This window comes from Cyrtonyx montezumae, unplaced genomic scaffold (assembly GCF_038088225.1).
Source record: "Cyrtonyx montezumae isolate F1298 unplaced genomic scaffold, pur_monq_1.0 scaffold_10, whole genome shotgun sequence".
NCBI lineage: Eukaryota > Metazoa > Chordata > Aves > Galliformes > Odontophoridae > Cyrtonyx > Cyrtonyx montezumae.
In genome coordinates this window covers 45,216,575-45,237,622 of record NW_027071826.1, presented here as the reverse complement: position 1 = coordinate 45,237,622, position 21,048 = coordinate 45,216,575, and the positions used below count along the sequence as shown (strand labels likewise).

Below are 21,048 nucleotides of genomic sequence, written 5' to 3'. Positions count from 1 at the left end.
AGATTTGCTCCCTTGCCTCCACGCAGTCCTAGGGCTTCTCTCTCTGGTGGAAGCACAGTGCCTGAATGCTGTGGGATCCCAGCATTTGTAGCAGAATCATAGAATCATTTGTGTTGTAAGGGACCTTTAAAAATCATCCCATTCCAGCTCTGCCATGAAGGACAAGTAGAGGTAATCTTCAACTCTACAAATAAACTACTGGAGTGACATTTAGAAAAGCTCTTCATCCAGAAGCATTTCCAAAGTGCTTTATAAACTTCACTAATGGACTCTAAATCTGATTCTCAGTAGGGTCCTGCACAGAGATATCTTTGTCAATTGAAGAAACACTGCACATGTGAAGATTTGTGCCTCACTGTGCAGAGAAATGCAGTGTGTGTTCACAGAAATATGGCCAAAGGGAAGAGAGCAGGGGCAGGGACTGCATGAGGCTGGAGGCAAAGCAGACAGCTTGGTGCTGAGTTAGGGACGATGGCACTGGGGACAGTGTCTAATTTGTGAAGGAATGGCTCACAAAGAACAAGACCTATCACGTTGGACACTTCACCTTGGGCAAATGGGGCTGTAGGTCCAAGCCTAATAAAAGCCCAGAGCCTGGTGACAACATGGTGGGAATGGGAGCTCCAGAAGCGAGTTGCTTACTCATCATTGTTCAAACACCACTAGCTGATGGATGCAAAAAAGGAAAAAGACGTGTTTGATGTTTGTGATGAGCCTTACCAGTGTCGGAGGAGGGCACAGCCTTGGTGAGGATACTGTCGGTGATGGTGCCCAGCACGTTGAAGGCAAATACCAGTGGCACCACAATGATGCAGTAATGCCATACGGTCCTCATCAGGGCCTAAGCAACAAGACACAGTGGAATATGGATCATTAGAGAGCACAGAGAGCAGCTTCACAGCAAGAAGAAATCCAGAAAAATATCTCGTGCCAAAACCATGACTTTTAGGTAAATGGTGGGAGCCACAACTGATCTGTGATAATGCAGTTTTGGCCATCTCAAGGTCATCTATCCTTTTTTTTTTTTTCCACTGTTTTCCCACATTTTCCTTCGATTCCTACTATTTTATCACATCTCCCTTATTTTTTCTTTGGTTTTCACTTGTTTTCTATGGTTTTAACTGGATTTTCTTATTTTCCCTGGTTTTCCTTTGCATTCTCTCATTTTTGCTTTATTTTTATTTTTATTTTAATCTTTCCCCCCTCATTTTCTCTGCTTTTTCCTTGTTTTCCAATATTTTTTCCAACATTTGTGTGCTGGGAATCATTCTAAGGATGCAGCACAGGGAGCAGCCCCTGCTCTGTAATCTGGCAGCACATTCTCCAGCACTGCCATGGGTATTTTTAGTGTCTGGGAATTAGTGACATCCCCACACCCTCCCCCAGGACTTCTGTCTCTTGTCCAAGTCCTAAGGAGACGTTCTGCAGCAGATGCATGTGGTGTACTTCAGGAAGCCTCCATTACTTATACAAAACAGCCTAGAGAAGGCATTTCAGTTCATTATCATAAGTAATTAAAACCAAACTAAGCTTGTGAAAATAAATGAACCTGGAGCATTATGTAATACCGTACCTTTGGGATTTCTAATCCTGTTCTTCTGCTTCCTTACTAATAAATTCATCAAATTCAGTAATCTGGAATAAGTCTTCTGGCCATAAGGTGCACATTAGAGAGTATAATTAGGGAGAGTAATGATTTTGTTATTGCACACATTCTTAGTGGAGACATCCCTCCAGCTGTTTAATACTTAAAACAAAAGTGGTGAGGATCCCTCAGCGGTGAGGCTGGAGCGGCTCTCAGCCCTGCTGGTCAAGTAAATAGATTTCTCTGGGGCATGAAAAGGAAACTCCCGCTTCCTTGCAAGTCTCTGCCCTCACGCTCATCTCAAGGTGTGTTACTGCTGCTGCAAAACAGCTCAGTCACTGGCCAAGCCAGAAGTTTCATTCTCTGGGGTTCTTGCTCATAAAGTCTGGTCTGTGCCTCTTGGCTACAGAAGATGGAGCAGCCCAGAGCCATCATTAACTAATGACTTGGAAATAGCGAGGTTTATTCCTAGTTACCCTCTGGACTTGTACATGGCAAGGTTTCTCTCCTCGCAGGGGCTCTTTGCCTATGTTTTGCTTAAGAACTAGGTGCTCCTGCTTAGGGAACTGAAGAACAAAAGCAGAGGAGCGGACATTTGGTACATAAACATCCAGACAGGGAGGGAGTAATTCCTCGCCAGGGCAAACGTCATTACAGGACAACACAGCAGTGGTAGAAAAAAAAAAAGGGCAGTGATGTACCCCTTCCTTGCAGGAGTGTCCTCATGGGCTACAGGCTGAAGGAAACTGACAAAAAAGAGCAGGCCCAGGACTGAATGTCTTGGGGACTGAATATCTTGCTGTCCTGGGAGAACTGAGTCAGGTGGAGTGCACTGTTGACCACCCACCCCCCCTCAGCCAAGCAGACAGTGGACTTCTCCACCCAGAGAAGGCAAGGAAGGCAGATTCTGCAGTTTCTGCAGCTTGGCTCAAAAGCCTGGGAACCAGAGAACAGGAGGCAGGATGGGGCATAACCATGCCTTAGGACAAAGTAAAGGACTTCCGTCACATCCTTTATAAGGACAATTTGCTCAGCGGGGCTGGCAGCTGCATCTGCCTATGAATAGCTCTTGTGGGATGTCATTGCTGACCCCTGTTCTCAGGCCATGCTGTCAGGACATCCACAGCCCTCCAGGCATGGTGTAATTGCCATCTCTCAAGCCAACAGCTTCCCTTTCCTGCTTTCCCCTTTCCACACCATGTCAGCTTCACGTGTCCCTCTACCACTGGCTCTGTGGAGGAAAATGGGAATTGCCCTCCCCAGATCACCCCCTTCTGTGCTGAAACTCAAAGGTAAGCCCCTAAAGCCCTCTCTGGATCATATGCAGATGTCCTTCACTGTGGTGGCACACTGAGACCAACCACACACTCATGGTGCCTATGCTAGTGACTGGGCAGACCCTTCCCAAGCATCCCATCACTTGGGCAGCACTGTTGGCCACCAGGGTGTTGCTGACCTGAGCAAACACAATTATTGGTAGAGCTGCCCCTGTCAATGGGATTTCCCAGTTGACCTTTGAGGCTGCCTCTTGTCCATCCAGACACAACTGGTGATGGGTAATGCCAAAGCAGGAGCTAAACTATTTCCATGCTACCTCCTTCCCCAAATGCTCTAAGCTTGAAGAATTAGTAAAACAAAGCCAGAAAGATGAGACAACATCCTCAGCTGTCTCAGGGCACGGTACAACCGCAGTGGTTTTCCTCCCCATAATCTGCATTTACTTTCTGGGCAGTTCAGGAAATGGGGCCGCTTGAGGACGGAAGGCAGGACCTCTGTGCAAATCCAGTGACTCAGGACGGATGCACGGGTTTCTGTGCAGGATTATTACTCTGTAATCCCTGCAGCTATTACTCACACAGCTCCTTATCACTGCCGACCGCTGCGTGTTTGCAGAGGCCCATGCTGGCCGGTTCCCCCCAAGCACAGCTTGGCAAGGCCACGGTGGCACTGCCACTGAAAAGTAAGCCCTTTGCCCACCTGCAAACCATGATGGTGGCAGGCCCTGCAGATGACTTCTCAGCAAGCCTTACCATGCCCAGCCCTACGCCGGCAAAGACAAGGATGCCAAGCCTGAGCAGGGTCTGCTCTGTACAATGGCTTGTGAGTTTTCCAATCACCAGGCCTTGGACAACCTGAGGAAGAAAAACATGGCAATGTCAGTCCAGTTTATACTGATGGAAACAAGCTCAGAGAGCAAACAAAAGAGAGAAAACATGTTATTTTCTTGCTTTCCTAGGGAGAGAAAAAGGGACTTTGATGTTGCGGTAAATGGCTTGAAGACAAGATCCATGATTTTGACCATTTTGTATCTTAGTGAAAAGTCAGATGATGATCACTCTACTGAGCGACGCATGCATGAATTTTCCATCACTTCTCAATCAACAGTGGTGACTGAAACTACTTGAAGGCACTTGTTATTAAAACTGAATTTTTTAACTCGTGATTTTCCTTGTGAAATCATTTGGTGAGATCTTCCAAAGCAGGACTGCACAGCTGTATGCAGAAGAGGAAAACACCTCCTCTCCTCTATCTTCTCTTGCCATTATTTTACACTGTAACTACACAAATTGGGCAGTTCATCATTTTTGCACAGGAAACAAGAACAACAGAGATGCTAATATCCAGATTCAGCAGTACGCGCAGACACAAGAGATGGGGAACTGGTTTTGCAGATTTTAAGCAAAAACTAGGGGAGAGGGGGTGGGAAGGAGGAGCAAAAATGTAAATCCCAGGGAGCATTTGTCTTCTACATAGCTTTAGAGAGCAGCCTAAAGAAAACCTTGGTGCTCGGATTTGACTTGGGCAACTACTACGCTACGCTCAGCCTTACTGTGTTAATCCTAAGGGAGGAACCCAACATCCATCAAAGGGCAATTGGTGCAAAATAAATAAGGAAGGAAGTTATTAAAAAGAAACGTTAATCTATGACAAACTGTCCAGGAGGAAAGAACAGTATAAATGCTAAAACAAAAACAAATGGTAAAAAACAAATATCAACAGGGTGAAAATAGAATAAAGTTGATGTAAAGAGCATCGGAAGGTACCATTTGAATATTTCTCCCACAAGCTATGACTTAATAAAAAATGTCACAATGAAACCCTTTGTCTTCCCTCAGAACACAAGCAAATTTTGACACGGGGACATGTCTGCCATGCAGAAATTTGGGTTTCCAGAACATGCTTTTCCTGCTGTTCCCTGTCCCACCCTTGGGCAGGGCTGAGGAGCTCAGCTCATGTGTGTGACAGTGGCACGAGGCCCGTGTGGCTTTCCCAGGCTGTGCCATCCACCGGGTATCCTTGGGGATTGTGCATTGTGAGACTGGGACATGGACAGAGTGACCGGAGTCATGCTGGCTGCACACCCTGCTAGGGACACAGGCCAGGTGGGAGGAAGAGGAGGCCAGCCCTGGTGGCTCCTATTTAGGTGGGTGGAGAAGCTGGTGAGTCATGCTTTATTAAGCCAAGTACTCCTAAAAGAAGTGGCATCACTAAGATCTTACAGCCTCTCAGTCTCCCCCCTGTCCAGGCTGTGCCAAGTCATAGGATGGGGCACAGCCCGCCCTCAGCATGATTCCGCTTGGTGGTGGCATCACTCAAACATGGCTCGGCTCTGCTGTGCCTCCAGAGGGAAGGTTTCTCAATTTGCCTGGGCTTGAATGGTGTATTTAACTGGGATTCGCCATGAGGTGCAGCCTGGGCCCTGCCCATCCTTGAGTCATAGAGTCTATCATCAGGGGAAGCCTATTCAGATCACCATGGGAGCGGCAAGCATCAACCCACGTCACTTGCTTTCTGTCCTAGGCCACACATCCATCCTTGGGCTGTATGGACCCCAGCCTCCCCACTGCGTACTGGGCCCCTCAGCTTTTGCTTCTGTTCCCCATCCCCAGCAATGGTCACTGCTGATGCATTCATGAGCCACAAAAACCCATCACACTGAGCTTGGACTCTATTTACCAGCATCTTAATTTAGGTGCTGGATAACAGTTCCAGTTGCTGGATGTTCAGCAAATGTTTCCAGTCAGAAATGAGATCTGAAAACCCATCACCTCCAGCGGAGATCTTCCCTGAGCCCTGAGTAGAATCACAGAATTACAGAATCATGGTTGGAAAAGACCACTAAAATCATCCAGTCCAAACAAATAAACTCCTTAAAACCCCAGAAAGAGCTGAAGAGGAAGAGAAACCTAGAAAAGCGGGGATGCTGAAAAGAGTTCTGCTTTTTTGACTTGCTTGCAGCCTCCACTTGAGCTCCCACGGGCTGTCCTTCCTGCAGTTAATCGCAGGGATAGTGCTTGCTTTTGTAACTTGACCTCCTTTGAAGTGCCGGGCAGAGACGTACCTGGCTGGAATGTGTACTGTCATCAATAAACAAAAAGGAGAGGAAATTGTTTGCAAGTGAAATAACAGGCACTGCCCGTGGCTGTGTGCACATGTCGCAGGAAAAAACGACAGTTTTTTTTTTCCCCTTCTCCTTCTGTCAAGGCAAATAAGTCTCCCAATGAATGCAGAACAGCCAAATCTCCTTGCCCTTATGCTGGCTTAGCACTGGTGAATGTTTCCACTAGCTAGGTCAGATTTTCATGTAGAAAACCACCTCTGCTAACACTGCACCCAATGGCATTCCTCTTCACCCGGGAAAGCCAACTTGCTGATATCACCAGCGACTCTCCTCTGTCTTTTACAGAGCGGAGAAGGTTTTTGCTGTATGAAAGCTTGAAGTGTTAATTTTTGGCATATCTTTTGGCAGAGCAGTTTCCTCGCTGCATGGAAGCAAGGTGGAGCACGACCGGCATTCATCCCCAGGTAGTTATGTGGAAAAAATCTAAGTCAGTAGACTCATAGAATCATTAAATCGTTTGAATAGGAAAGGACACTTAAAGATTATCTAGTCCAACTCCCCTGCAATGAACAGGGAGACCTACAGTCAGATCAGGTGCTCAGAGCCCTTTCCAGCCTGACCTTGCACGTCTCCAGGAATGGGGCACCCATCTCCTCTCTGGACAACCAGTGGTTGTCAGTATCTCACTGCCCTTATTGTAAAACAAACTTCTTCCTTATAACCAGTCTAAATCTCTCCTCTTTTAGTTTGAAACCTTTTCCCCTTGTTCTATCAAGCCCAGCATATGTCTAGCTTGTCCTACACATTCACCTTTGGCCAAGGGACAGGAAACTGTTCCTACACTTTCAGAAGCACCCATTGAAAAAAAGCACAGGGCAGAGCCCAGCAACAAGATCCCTACTTCCAGCCTAGAAGTTCCCAGGGCTTGGGCAGTGCTGGATGGGAGAACCACAGCTGGGTACAGGTTGTGGAAGACCTGAATGGGCACCAAACAGCAGGGACTGGTCCTGTTGGGCTGAAGGTGGTACAAAACCATGGACTGGTCTGGGTGGGAGGAAGAGGAAGTTATTTTACGGAGACTGCAATGCCAGAAAGCATATGAAAAGTCATTCACGCCTTACAAGAATAGAGGGTGCTGGGGCTGCAAGGAGAGTGGATGGGGAGGGCCGAACTGCTGAGCCAGCACTTGGCCTCACAGGGCAGAGGCAGCGTGTGTTTTGCAAACTGCAGCCTAATTGCCTCCCTTCTCCCCACCTCCACCCCCTGCACACATCTAAATCCTTCAAAGCAAGGAAACTGGAGAACTTTCTGTTTGTTGTTGCAAGGTCCTTTCACCGAGTGGGTTTTCCCCCCAGGCGAATCTGGCTGTAATTAAATCCCCAGCTCTTTAATCATCCCTCTTGCTGCAGAGAGAAATAAAAAAGCAAGAGGGACAGGCTGGTGATAAGATGATAGGCAATGTAAATCTCTCCTCCAGGAATCTCTCTCATCTTTCCAGAATCGCTTGGTACAAACTTGTCCCTCCAGAAGCTGCATGGCTGGAGGTGGGGTTTGTACAACAATGCCTATTAAGTGCAGTAAATAGAACAGATGTCTTATGATTTCTCAGTCCTCAGGGTAATAAATACGTACCCCCTTTGTCCCACCCTGAGTTTTTGTCTTGTGTGCTTTGCTTTGCTTTTGGAAAAAACAAAAACAAAAAAAAGAACAAAAAACAAATCCTTAAAGGAAAGCTCATCCTGTCCACGCTTGGAAATGTGAGCATTAGATGTACTTTCAGATTCCAACCAGGGACTGCAGATATTTCCCTTGCCTAATTCTCTGGCAGCTTTTCCCGAGTACAAATACTACATCTGGAAGCCCTCCATGCCATTGCATTCCCAACTCCAAGAAAAGATGGAGCGTGGTCCACTTCTGACCATTATGCAGTATTTTAAATGTTACATGATTAAGAAATTAATCATTCTCAGGAGAAGGAATAAATGACATCCCACACTCCTAGGCATTCAAGAAGAGAGAAATTTTGTTCACACAGGCCCTGGGATCACAGCTCTGGAGGACAAGGGGCACTGCATCCCTGTTGGTCCCGCAGACCTCTCACTGGAGACCCACTGATGAACAGATAAAACTGCTCCAAATATATCACAAGCAAGGGGATTTTTGCAGAGCAAGGCACTGCACTCCTCCTACTCCCTAGTTCCATCCTCATTTTGTTATCTCCCATCAGAAATCCCCTCCTGCCCACAGCCAGCTACGCACTGTTGGGATGCAGAGTGTGATTCACCCTCTCTGCTTTCTGCTTCTCCAGCACCATCCAATCTTCTCTTCCCCATCCTCACCATCCTTTCAGCCTGCCCCATATCTTCTACCTCCAGAGGATGTTCTTTGCCTAACTGCAAACAGCTGCAGCTAACGATCTCTCACAGGTAATCATTAAACAGATGTATAAGCTTGGGCCACTCAGGTCCCCCAGACCTTCTCATAGAGGTGGGATGCTCATTGATGTTCTCCATCTGCACAGGGGACAAAGCCCCAACCTTCTGAGGGGTCACTGTTTCTGTGCTGATCCTTCTACACAAAGAGGAGTTTGGGATACCCACGGAAAAATTCTTGGGTTGCCTATCAGAAGGTAGACAAGCTGACTCAGAGCCATTCCACATCTCTTCTCTAGGTGCTCTGCAGCTGACGTGAAGGGTGAGAAACCCAGATGTTGGTGATGTGTTGGCTGCCTCTCACCACAGTAGGTTAAATGAGGCTGAGAAATTGAAAAATTAGGTTAAGCAATTGGAGCGTAACATTCTCAGGGCAGGAGAAGAAAGCAGAAAGAGACCATCAGGATTTGAATCACCCTGGGATCGCTTATCAGGCTGGGAAAGGGGCTGCAACATCTTTGTGTGCAAGAGATAATAGCTCTAAGAATATTCGATTTTAAAAAAGTAGAAATGACTGCAGAAAAAAAACCAAACAACAACAATTAGGAAAAAATAGAAACTGAAATAATTCTACTTAACTTCCCAGGAATTGGCAGACTGGGCAATTTTGTTTAACGACTGGTGTACAACTTTTGGGAATCCTTGGGATCTTAGTGTTTTCAACCCTAATGACACTATAATTCTACAAGATCTGAGCAGCTCTTGAGCCCCTTGGCAACGTGCTGAGAGCAGGAGACTGTGACTATGCTCTCCTGCCCTGCAGACCAGGCCTGGGCACTGTGTTCAATGTCCACAGAGATGTTTGGAGTAAACAGGATGCAGCTCACTGTTTATTTCCCCTTCCACTTCTCCAACAGCCACACCTATCTTTAAGGGCCCTCAAATGTGGCCCATTTCCAGCTGCAGGCAGGTGTAGATGAGAGGGGGGCTCAGAGCAACCTGGAGAAAAAACCCCTACAATATTCTATTGAAAGGCAGAATAAGGATTGAGAAATCAAAGCTGAGGATCTGCTTGATGAAATGCATTGAAAAGGACATTATATTTGTTATGAATAAAGCTATAATTTAGCAAGCGAAGTGGGGAAGCCAGTCAGCAGATACTAATCACATTCACCCACCTTGTCGGGTGGAATTTGCTTGCACTCTAATCTGCATTTTTATCTCCAGCAGTATCAACGTGCTTCACAACAGAGACAAACACACCTGAAGTGCCTGCTGAGGAACGATGGAGGCTGCAGCCCTGGGGTGGGAGAGGGCCACTGTGTTACATCCCCTGCATGCACTTCCCACCAATGGGGCAGTAGCAGAAAGCAATCCTAAAACATCAGCTCAGCCACTGTCTATGAAACAGGCTGTTCCAACCAGAGTCCTGATCATAAGGTCAGGATACAAATCTACGCTTTTGATATCTGGACTATAAACCCCAGCACAGCACCGTGAAAAAGAGAATTTTCCTTGTATCTTAGAACCACTTAAATCCTGCATTTCTCATGTCCAGAGCCACGTGCTATTGAACAGAATGGACAGAAACTGCATGGAGAGATGAAAGCGAGCTGCCTGGCTGACAATAGCCAATTTCTGTGCCAAACACCTGAGGCAAAGCCTCTCCAGCAAAGCAGATACTGCACCTGAGTCTGGAGGCACTGACAGATCACAGCGTGGCTATGGGCATGGTTGGCACTATGGGATGAAACCCAGCTCCTGGAACTGTGGGAAGGGTCAAGTCCCTGGCTTGCACTGACATTTGATTACCTGCTAAGGAGCAGAATGAAGGCGGCCTTCCAGGACTGTCTCTATTTGTAGAGCACACTGGAGCAGCACTCCAGGTAACCTTATCTACAGCAGTTTCAACCAAACAAAGCTGGGAAAAAAACAGGAGGAAGACAGACAGACATCCCAGACCCAACGGCACCGTTCTGGCTCTATCGATCAACACAAAGCTGTCCCTTCCAGGTTGCACAAGGATCATTTCACCTTTGTTGCTATAATCACCCACGATATCCAGCTTGAAACAACAACGTATCCATGCAGAAATCCCCAGTGTGATTTCTGTGCAGACACATATCATGGGGATCAGAGTATCACTAAGGTTGGAAAAGACCTTTAAGATCATCTCTTTCCAACCGTCAGATTCAGCCGATACATCTACATAAAGAGTTCTTAGTGCTCTCTACACTCAAAGGGGGAAGAGGACTTCAGAGGGCAACTTGATCCCTCTAAATCCTGAATGAAACTCAGAGATCCTGGTCTAGGAGGTGGGATACAAAGATGTATAATGTACAGCGGGCCTCCATGAGACCTCGTATTTGGGCCAGACGTGTGCTATGGGAAGCAGCTGCTGATCACCCCACTTTCAGCAGCAAAGCTAGTTTCCTTCCCAATGCAAATGACAGCAAGTGTGAAACACATGGGACTGAGGCACAGTCCATCAAATATCCCCTCCCAGAGCAGCACAGTGAAGGTTGCTCAGATCCAGAGGTTTGACCTGCACTCATGGATGCACAACTATGCCCATTTTCTACTCTGCTAGGGTGTGAGGCCAATGCTATGGCAGATCCAGATCACAAGGGACTAAAATTGCTATTTCACAGATGCGGAGCTCCCCTGAATCACACAGGAACTCTGCAGCACTGCCCAGGAAAGGAAGGCATTCTGACAACAAGACCACCCTCCTTCAGGATATTGCTTGCCTTGCATTTCTGCCTTCCAGCTGGCTTATAGCCATCTGTTGCTCTTCCTGCAGAATTATTAGCCTCTTCCTCCAAATAACACAGCACCATTGTTTTGGGCTGTGCTGTCACCATTATTTTTGGCTGTGTTATGACATAATTCAGCTAATTTTTCACTCTAGCCCATTTTGCCAGTCTCCTAACCAAGTTCTGTGTTGTTTTTTTTTTTTGTTTCTTTCTTTTTTTTTTTTTTTGGAAAGCACAAGCTTGCTGCACTTGTTTCCTCACAGAAGGAACTAGTCCTTCCTCTACACTGAGGGCATCTGTGAAAAATGCTAGTAAATGCATCTACCTACACAAATTCACAGGTGCTACTAAATAAATGCAAACGAGCTAACCTACAGAACTGAAAAGCTGAAAACCCTCTAATTGAGCCCTGCTAGCTTTAGTGTACGTTTTGTTACAGGAATCAGGATGACATGTAAGTCGTTGGAAATCTTAGCTGCACAGCTTAAAGATCCACAAGAGGGGAGAAGGGCTCTAAGACATGGCTCACTTTGCTTGCTTTCCATTTCCAAGGAACAGAATAAATTTGGAGGCACTTTAATTTTTTGAAGCTGAATTACACATAGCAAAGCTACAAGCATATTTATGATCTGCACGTCAATATTATGCCTGGATTTGGGAGAATATGTGTAAAAAATGTAGCAAGGTGCACGTTAGACAGCAGTATGACCCTTCACTTACCATTTGAAGGACACCAAAATATGACATCAGGTATCCAGACTCCACTGCTTCCAATCCAAAGAACTCAATCGAGATGATGGAAAACATAATCAGGAACAAACCTAGAGGGAGGGTTAATGAGAAGTACGCATCAGTGTGCCCTCAGTGATGCCATGGCCCAGCCCCTGCTCCCAGCATGAGTTGTGAGCTCGCCCTGGGTTTATAGGGACTGGATAAAAATAGGAGCTGAATCTTACTCAAAGCCAGTGCAGCAATTTAGTCTTTAAATGCTCACTTTTTTATCCCCTTTACTTTCATCTTTAAATAATATGACTATGTAGGCTGTACATTCAGCTGTCTATAATAAACTAGTAAATATTTTTACCACCCAAGGCAGCCCAAGCATTAAGGCAACAAGAAAACATTTGTTCAGACAAGACCGTAACCATAGAATAATCTGATTGGATTCCTCCTCCCTTTTGCCTAACTTTAGCTTTCCACCATTGGGAATGCTGCCTGGGAAACAACCCAGTGACATCAGAATAAACAGAAAGGTTTCACTGTACGCCCCAGCAGCGATTTCAGCCGCACGTGAAACCTCTCTCATGGCTCGAGAGTGCTGTCAACAGAAACAGTTGGGGAACTACAGACAGGAACAGCAGGCACTAGGTGTGCTTATCAATTAAGGCAGTTTCTGGAGAGCATGGTGGAAAATGCCCACTCAGCCTTACCTAAAAATACAATTGCATGCGTTTCCCACGGCACCTAACATACACAGACAAAGATATGTGTATGCGCAATCCATTATACACAAAGAACCACCAAATTACAAACATTCATAGAATCGTAAGGATTGGAAAAGACCACTAAGATCACCTAGTCCAACCAGCTACCCATCCCCACCACACCCATGACTGGGACAAAACACTGCTTGCTGAAGATTGGCTTTGTGGTATGAGCCTGCTGCCTCTCCCAGCACACTTCAGGTGCATTTCAGGTAGACAAGGACAGCAGGAAATTAGGCTCTCTGTGTGTCAGTATCCCCATCACTGCCCAGCTGATGGTGCTGGGAGAGAAGGAAAGAGCAGGGGACTGCTCCTGCCCTGCTTTGAAGGGCACTCTGAAGCGTGCAGACCTGGTGAGCTGGGAGCTGCAGTCTTCTCCATACTGACAGAGGAGAAGAGCCCAGGAGGAAAGGAGTGAGGACTGAGCAGCCTGCAGCCTGGCTAGATGAGTCATTAGCACACAGCATGGGAAGGCTCTCACCCGCATTTCCTGGAAGTGTGGGGAGAGCCATCCCCGGTTGCTGACTACAATGTGGTACATTCACTCCAAGCACAACCACATCCACCCATTGTGGGCAGACAATGCAACCAGTTTTCCTTATAGGTCCCATTTGGGCAGGAAATGCACTTTTTCAGTGAAATTCCATGAAAGATAAAACTCACACTGAAGGCTTTGAGGATGGGTTTGATGATGGTCAGTTCTGCAATGTCCTCACCTGACCTGCTCAAAATCTGCCTTTGGATAGAAGGACATGCACCCAGACTGACTGGCCCAACAATCCAGCAGGTCTCTGGGGCTCCTTCCTCACCCCAGATGACACTAGGGAAAATGAAAAGCACCTCACTCTGCTGCTTTCCATGGGTCTAGGGAAGGTGCTGGTGTGCCTGGAGCTTGTGAACATTTTTGGCTCCTTCACATCCCTCTGTGGGTAGCGCCTGCTGTTATCCTGTTGCTTTGAAACGCCTCCTAGCTTGAGCAGGTTATGCTAACATGCAAACAGCAGCGTTTTCTCCTCACATCCAAAACACACAACAGAGCTGCAGATGTTTATAAAAGACACACGTGAAGAAATGAAAGAAAAACCACACTTAGCTTTACTCACAGGGAGATCAGATCAGGGTGCATCTCTCTTCACCCAGCAGCCTTACTGTACTATTAAGCAGCAGGACTCAGCCTTCCCACATTGCTTTCTCTTCCCAGTGCCAAGCGCCAGCTCTTGCAGCTAAGCTCCCTTTTGAAGTCCTTCACTGAGCTTAGATTTTGATCTTTGTGTTCCAAACGAGCTCATTTCTTTCTGTGCAGAGAGGTACACACGTTCCTTCAACAGTGTTTCACATCACACTGAGGGACATGGTTTAGTGGTATGGTGGTGATGGGTTGATGGACTAGATGATCTTTCTTAGTGGTCTTTTCCATCCTTCATGATTCTATGATTCTGTTGCACCTCAGAAGTGCAAACATATCTAAAATAGGAGCTACCCCATGCTCATACAACTGCCTAAGCAAGACTTGTCCCCTCTTCTTTCAGCGACTCAGAGGATCTCAGAACTTTTCTTGGGGATGCCCACATCAGGTAAGAACCCTTCACTAAACCTTGTACTGAGTAGTTAATAATGATGAGTGTGCAGCATGAGGCAGGAAAATAGTTTGTAAGGTGCAATAGAAGTGAGGAAGAGCATCAGAGTAAGAAGCATCTTTCGGGGGGTGTATGTGGCAGTTTCAGTAGCAGGGCAAGGGTGGTCTGCAGAGGTAGCACAGATCCACTGTGAGAAGGGAGCAGGTTTTTCCAAACCCAAAGATTCCTACAAGCAGCTATCATCAGTATTTTCAGAGCCCTGGTGATCTCCAAGCACCAAGGGGTATGTCTGCCCTCATGTTTAGCTTTCTGTCCCTTATCTACTGAAAGGCAATGGCACTCACTTTGTGAGCAGGCAATCTAGCCGTACTGGAGAGACCCACTGCCCCTCCATCACTTGGCAGTTCATCTCCCAGGAGGAGTATGGAGCCATCTCTGCTTTGATGCAAACCGGGAAGGAGGTTCCCAGCCCTGCAGCTCTCTTGGGAAGGATCTTTCTGTCTCAAACACACTCATTTTGGACAACGAGATCCATATGGAACAGAAGATTTTCCTTTGTGTGTATCACACATTCGTTTACAAGGTAAATAAAGAAAGGTTTGTAATTTGTCTGGTCTAATTAATTACACAGTTGCAGAAGGGAGATGAAAGGTGAATGAGACCAGTAGGAGCTCAGCCTCCAGCCATGGAGTTGCCAAGGAGGAGGAATGTCCAAATCCCCTTTTGGCCGCAATTCTATGGTCAGTGACCTGAAGGGAGAGCTGTGAAGAGAAGTGCCTGGGACTGTAATCACTCCTCGCCATAGTGCTCTCTGCTTGCAGCAGGAATGCCTCCAGTAAACCCATTCCTGCTCCCCTTGAGTTATTCCCACCCATCTCAGTAACAAGTAGCCCATGTCCTGCCTTGAATCTCAGCCTCATATTCCATCCTGTTTGCCTACAAGTTCCCTTGAAGTTGGGGCAGGAGGTGTTTATTTTGGTCTGGTGTGCATTTCTGCTGTGCATGGGAAAAGAAGAATGTTTTCTGCAACACAGAAGCATCTGCATTTCAGCAGCGATGACTAAACCAGGGTGCATCTCACCCATCTGTTGGAAAAAGGACAGAACATAGGAAATTACAGAGCAGACTGCAAATGGATGTGGTCTCAGTATGGTGTTTCTAAACCGGGAAGAGAATGCTACTTTAAGCTGAGCAATGAGCCAGAGTCAGAAAAGAAAACCTTGTTAAAATATCAGTTGGCTATCTTGTTCTACAAAATGCTGTCTTTTTATAAATGCTATTTAAAACATAGTTGTAAAGGTTAGTTTCATAAGAATCTAAGAGATGCACTCTTTGGGCAAACCACCCATCCATAGAAATGCTATCCTCTCTCTAGAGGTGGGAGCAGGACCAGCTGGCATCACTGATCTCAGCCAATGCCAAGTATGCACTAAAACAAAAGAAAAAGAAATCAGGAACATTTTTCTTCCTTGCATGTTATTCTACAGCTCCAGTCAGTCTTGGCAACATGACAGAAGAACCTGATCATGGCCAGAAATTACATCCCCCTCTGATTCAGCTGCTCTCTGTAGCCAAATGTACCTTCATTTGTAAGTTGAATTTACAGTTTACAAACCAGAACTTAATCACAGAATCATAGAATCATGAAGGTTGGAAAAGACCTCTGTGATCATCTAGTCCAGCTGTCCACCTACCTAGCAGGACATTAGGTCAGTCCTACATATCAACATGTCAAGGCTGTGAATGACACAACAGGAGCAGAGGGACAGGTGGGATGGGGATATGTTTGAAGCGGTGTGTTATGACCACGACATGAGAAAAATTGATGACAAGAACAAGCACTACCATCGTGAAGCAAGGGAAGAAATAAAAGCAAGTGGCTCCCTTGTGCGCAGCAGCAATTAACAACCTGTCTGGCTACATGTTGTCCAGCTATAGCTTTAAATTGTTGGGAAAAAGTTAGGCTATGCATCCTTCCCTCCCTTCAGAACCATTATCTAAAATCAAGAGGGACATCAGTGTTCTTGACGGGGTACAACCAACCTGCCTCTGCTCTGAAGAGGTTCCAGCCTAAATAGAAATGACAGAGAAGAGAACTATCCTTTTACAGCCATGGGATCAGGCAGAGCAATTAAGTGATATGCCAAAAGTCACAAAAGCCGCCTGTGAGTAGTGGTCTGTTTTACATTAATTCCAGGTTTTTGACTCTGCACAGCTGAGAGCATCTGGAAGTACGAGTGTAGAGGTACGAGCCAAATCCCCACTTCTCCATGATCACACACACACTGTGGTTTCAGTAACTCAAGACCAGCCTGGTCTCCAGTGTATGACTTCTTATTGTAAATACATCAGCAACCAGAAAGGGTGGGATTTACCTATGGGAAATCCAGAAAGGACCTTGACTAAGAAGATTTCCATTACTCCTGGAAACTTCATCACGCGTAGGATTTCTCTGATGTTGAATACACTGCCTACAGAAGATAACATATTGAATGAAGTCATATTTATACAGGTTAGAGGTAGGGAACAAGAAACTCGCCCAACTGTGGTGAGTACTTGTAGCTTGTTACAGTGTTCTACACACTATGCAATGGCTCTCTATGTGATACTTTCTGGGAACTCATAAGGGCAAATCCTAATAGGAATGGTATGAGTGGGTAAATAACAGGGCAACAGCTAATTCTGCTATGGGACTGAATTTGGCAGGTAAAGCTTTGGGATTGGAAAGCTGATTTGAAACTGTGGACAGTTCATATGCAAAAAGTATTAGATGACTGCATCTTCAGCATTCCTAAATCCTTCTCATTTGACACAAACTCATCTCCTGGGAAGTACTTTCTCACAAACATGAAGAAAATGAGGCATTGTGAGCAAAGGGCGGCACCATTTTGTCCATAATCACAATGTCAAATCCCAGCATGTCAGCCCCCTGCACTACTCATGTGCTACTTAATAGAAGAACTTTGTACTTACTGTGTTCTGTCTTATGATGTTCTGACTTTGGCTTAGCTGAAGAAGGGATACAAACTACTGATATCACGGTATTTATGAGACTTCCCACCAGCCCCAAATACATGGGAACAAAAATACTGCAAAACAGAAAAAAAATGCAGGTGAGAGGGTAGTTATTATAAACAGAAGACAGATACTCTTCCACCCTGTAAAGACTAGAGCACTTGACTGTGTTCACTTAGGTGAGGAAGAACCCCCTTGAAGGTGCAGTATGTAAGGCTATAAAAGGTCTCATACTTTCATGGGGGTTTTGAGTATGACCATAGTATAAAATTTTTACAAAAGATTGCCATCAAGTTATAGTAATTATGGAGTATAATACAATGCTTTTAAGTCTGTAAGTAACAGGGAAAAGAGCCCTTCTCGATTTAATGCAGTTTAGAAATCTTCCCACAGAAAGCAGAGCAACTGCTTGTGAGGATCCAACTAATCTCCCATCTAATCCCAATTTCATTCACCTAAGTATTATCTCACTGCTTACAACTACCCAGTGAAATGAAATGCAGTTAAGGAGGGAAGGAAGTACTCAGGATCACAGCCCAGCATACAAACCAGACCCAAAAACACCAAAAATACATCACCACTTGAAATCAATAAAAAATAACAAACAAGATTTACAAAACCTTCCAAGTAGGTATGTAAATAGCACAGGGATAGATGGGTTTTCTTCTCTCTAAAGGTGCCCCAAACCTTATCAACAATGTTCCATCTGTCCTTCAGAGGCCCGAACTTTGCCTCTTTTGACCAATGTGGGCCACATCCTTAGATGTAGATCCAGTAACAATTATTAACAGTAGTGTTAAAATGATGAAAAAGATCAACTTTAAGTTATTAAATAAAACCGAAACACTAAGTAGGCAAAGATCAACAGAGTCAATTAGAAGTCCTCAATTATCACCATCCTCTTAAGAGAGGAGATTAGGAAGTGATTCCTCCTGGTGCTTAAGGGCTCCTGGGAAGATTTTAGACTCTGATGGCTTTAACTCCAGCAAACACAGCTGGAACAAAGTCTACGGCTGGAAAACTGAATCGCAGGAACTTGAGATGAAAACAAAAGAAAAAACACAGTTTGTGTTTAACTGCAAGAGCAATTACCCACTAAGCAAACCAGCTCATTCCAAGACTTTCACTTCACATTGATCCTGAAAGTCAAAGGGGATTTCTTCCTAAAATATATGCTTTAAAGCCCATATCAGTGCACGGATTTGCTGGGAAATCCCCAGCTGAAATAGGTTGATGTCACAAAGGGGACAAGATGATGTGACCTTTGTGCTTTCTCTGAGTCAAAAAATAAAAGCAAAGCAATGCATGGATGGGGAAATGCCTTCATTCACTTGGCGGTGAATGGACCATCACCTCCTCAAACGGAATGTGAAAGAGAGCTGCAAGATGTGAACCAGTGCTTCCCATGCACCTGGTAGTAAACATTGGCCATCACCTGGCTTTTTACTGCTTCTTTCCTTGTCAGACCACAGTGAATGTTTTCCACGGAATAACCAGCAGCACTAATTGTAAAAGCCTCAAGTTTCCTCCGTGCTGGGAAAAGTGTGGTGTGAGTAATATCTGGAGTGCTTCGAAGACAGCCAAGGATTGAGATGCAAACAACCAAGAAAAGCATCAAAGAGCAAATATTTATTTATTTACTTACTTATTTATTTACACACACACACACACATATTCCTGTTAGTAGCAACAAAGCTAGATAATATCTTCCTGCTAATGGACACAGAGCAATAATTTAGACCTGCTGCATTCTACCCACCAAGCTGTTCCACTAATTACCTGGACCACAAAATTAGTCATTTACTAGGTCATTATTTTTTAATTTTAATGCAGCAGATTGCCTGTTTCTGATTTAAAATTATGTACTGAACAGTTCCCAATCCACTGAAATCAACTTTTTGACTCAGATTTTTAACCAAGAAATCTGGAATACGCAGTTTGCATTGCAACACAAATGAATTTTGTGAACAAGAGAAAAAAAAATAAAAGGAGCCAAAAGAAGTAACTGCTCCAGCTGGATTCCTTTTTTTTTTTCCTTTCTTCCATATTTCAAGCTTCATTCTGATGTGGAAAAAATGCATCACAAAAATTTTTATTGGGCAGAAAAAACATTTCCTTTCCTCTCCTATTTTCTCCTGAGGTTTCCCCTATTTCCCACACGCCAACACAAACACATTTTACTCTTCAGGTCCAAGAAGAACCACAACAAGGGCCAGCAAAGAGCAGAGGGACACCTGATAAAACCAGTAAGTAATTAATGTACACCAATGAAAGCAAAGGGCTATAATTCATTGTTAGGAAAGGGAGGGGAGAACTTTGAAATGTTACACATTCGGAAAAACCTGGGCTTGCCTTCATAGATTCATGGAATTCTGTACACTCAGACTCTGAATTCAGAGAAATCCAGCAAAACACAGAACTCAAAACCACATTTCCCAGAAAGTCTGAAGCATTCAAAATCATCTGAAAATCCCTTTTCATAACCAGTCTTCTATAAGAAGTGACCACCTATTAGAGCTATTAGCATTTCCTGGTGGTAACAGGGGCAGCTACTCACAGCTTATCTCACGTGGCAGGGACAAACTCTGGGGCTGGAGGTAATGTACCCGTGACTTGGAAACCACCTCACTCATTTGTTTGTTTGCTTGCTTAAGAAAGATTAAATGAAGCCAACAGTCATAAAACTGCGGTATTGATGTAGCAAGCCATTCAAAACCTTTTTTTCTTCCTGATTTTTCTGTTAGAATATATGCACTTCCCTTGGAAGCACCTATTCCATGCCTTTAATAATCTCTGGAGAAGAAGAGTCTGTTCCTTATGCATTTTAAACAGTAAAATGTGAAATTCAGTCTGACATATAGAGACCTGAGCAACTCTGTTCCATCAGGAACAGAGTCAGCTCTGCCTGTGCTCTTACTGGGGTTTCCAGCACCACAGAGGAAGAGAGTACAAAAAGAAACCTCTGGGCAATCCAAGTCATGGCCTCCCTAAAGGAAGACCTGCAGCTGGGCATAGTCTTTGGCCTTGTATGAGGACACTTGCGTCATACTGCAGAGCTGTGCCACCATCCAGTGAGGTTACTGACCAAAGGAAACCCAACCAAAACTGCAAGGCAACCATCAAAGGGTACTTTTTACAGGCTTTAAGTAATGGGTATAGGAATGAAAGAACAGTAATGGAACTTACAGTCACCATCCCTGGAGATGTTCAAGAAAAAGGTCGATGCCGCATTGAGTGACACAGTCTAGAGTGGTCACAGTCACGGCTTGATGTTTGGATTAGACCTTAGTGGTCTTTCCAACCTTAACAGCTTTATGATTCTGCGACTCCATGTCTTAAACCCTAAACTTTAATGCTGAAATATTTCTCTGAAGTGTTGAGGTCACAGAAAAATCATGGGAAGAGGCAGGTTCCCCAGATTCCTCAATGTGGACTTTCCTACCCTTGTAACTGCATGGAAAGGTCTGATAGCCTGCAAGCAAGGACACAGGTTGGAAAATGCTACCCCTCATCCTTCCTTTGTGAATTTGTACCACGGCTGATATTCAATAACAAGGAGTTTGCTTTTGGACATGATCCCCTTGAGGCTGATGTGATTTCTACCACCACTTTCAGAGGCTCTGAGAATGGGCTTTGCAGCCTATCCTCACAGTGAGACATGGAGATGTGCACACTGTGGAAAGCCCAGAAGGAAGAAATCAGCATTTTCCAATCTTTTGTTCCTGCTGTGGGTCTGTGAATCCCTACAGATTTTCAGAAGGAGAGATCCCTGCACACTGGCTCTGCGGTTCCCACCGATAAACTTGATTTTATTAGCACAGAGAGATGCAGAGACTCTGCAAGGATCTAAATCAGAGACTAAGACCACTCCACACATGGGAAAAAACCCAACCCACACCCACAAAGCTGCTGGGAGT

General features: G+C 45.2%; 1 protein-coding gene across 1 annotated transcript in view; it reads right to left on the bottom strand.

Moving 5' to 3' along the window:
- Positions 1-21,048, bottom strand: part of SLC22A18 (solute carrier family 22 member 18) — a 51,673-nt gene that overhangs the window by 5,313 nt on the left and 25,312 nt on the right. The window contains 5 exon segments of the mRNA XM_065755214.1: positions 721-841; positions 3,616-3,717; positions 11,776-11,876; positions 16,492-16,587; positions 17,090-17,205. Coding sequence (XP_065611286.1) covers positions 721-841; positions 3,616-3,717; positions 11,776-11,876; positions 16,492-16,587; positions 17,090-17,205 — 536 coding nt within the window.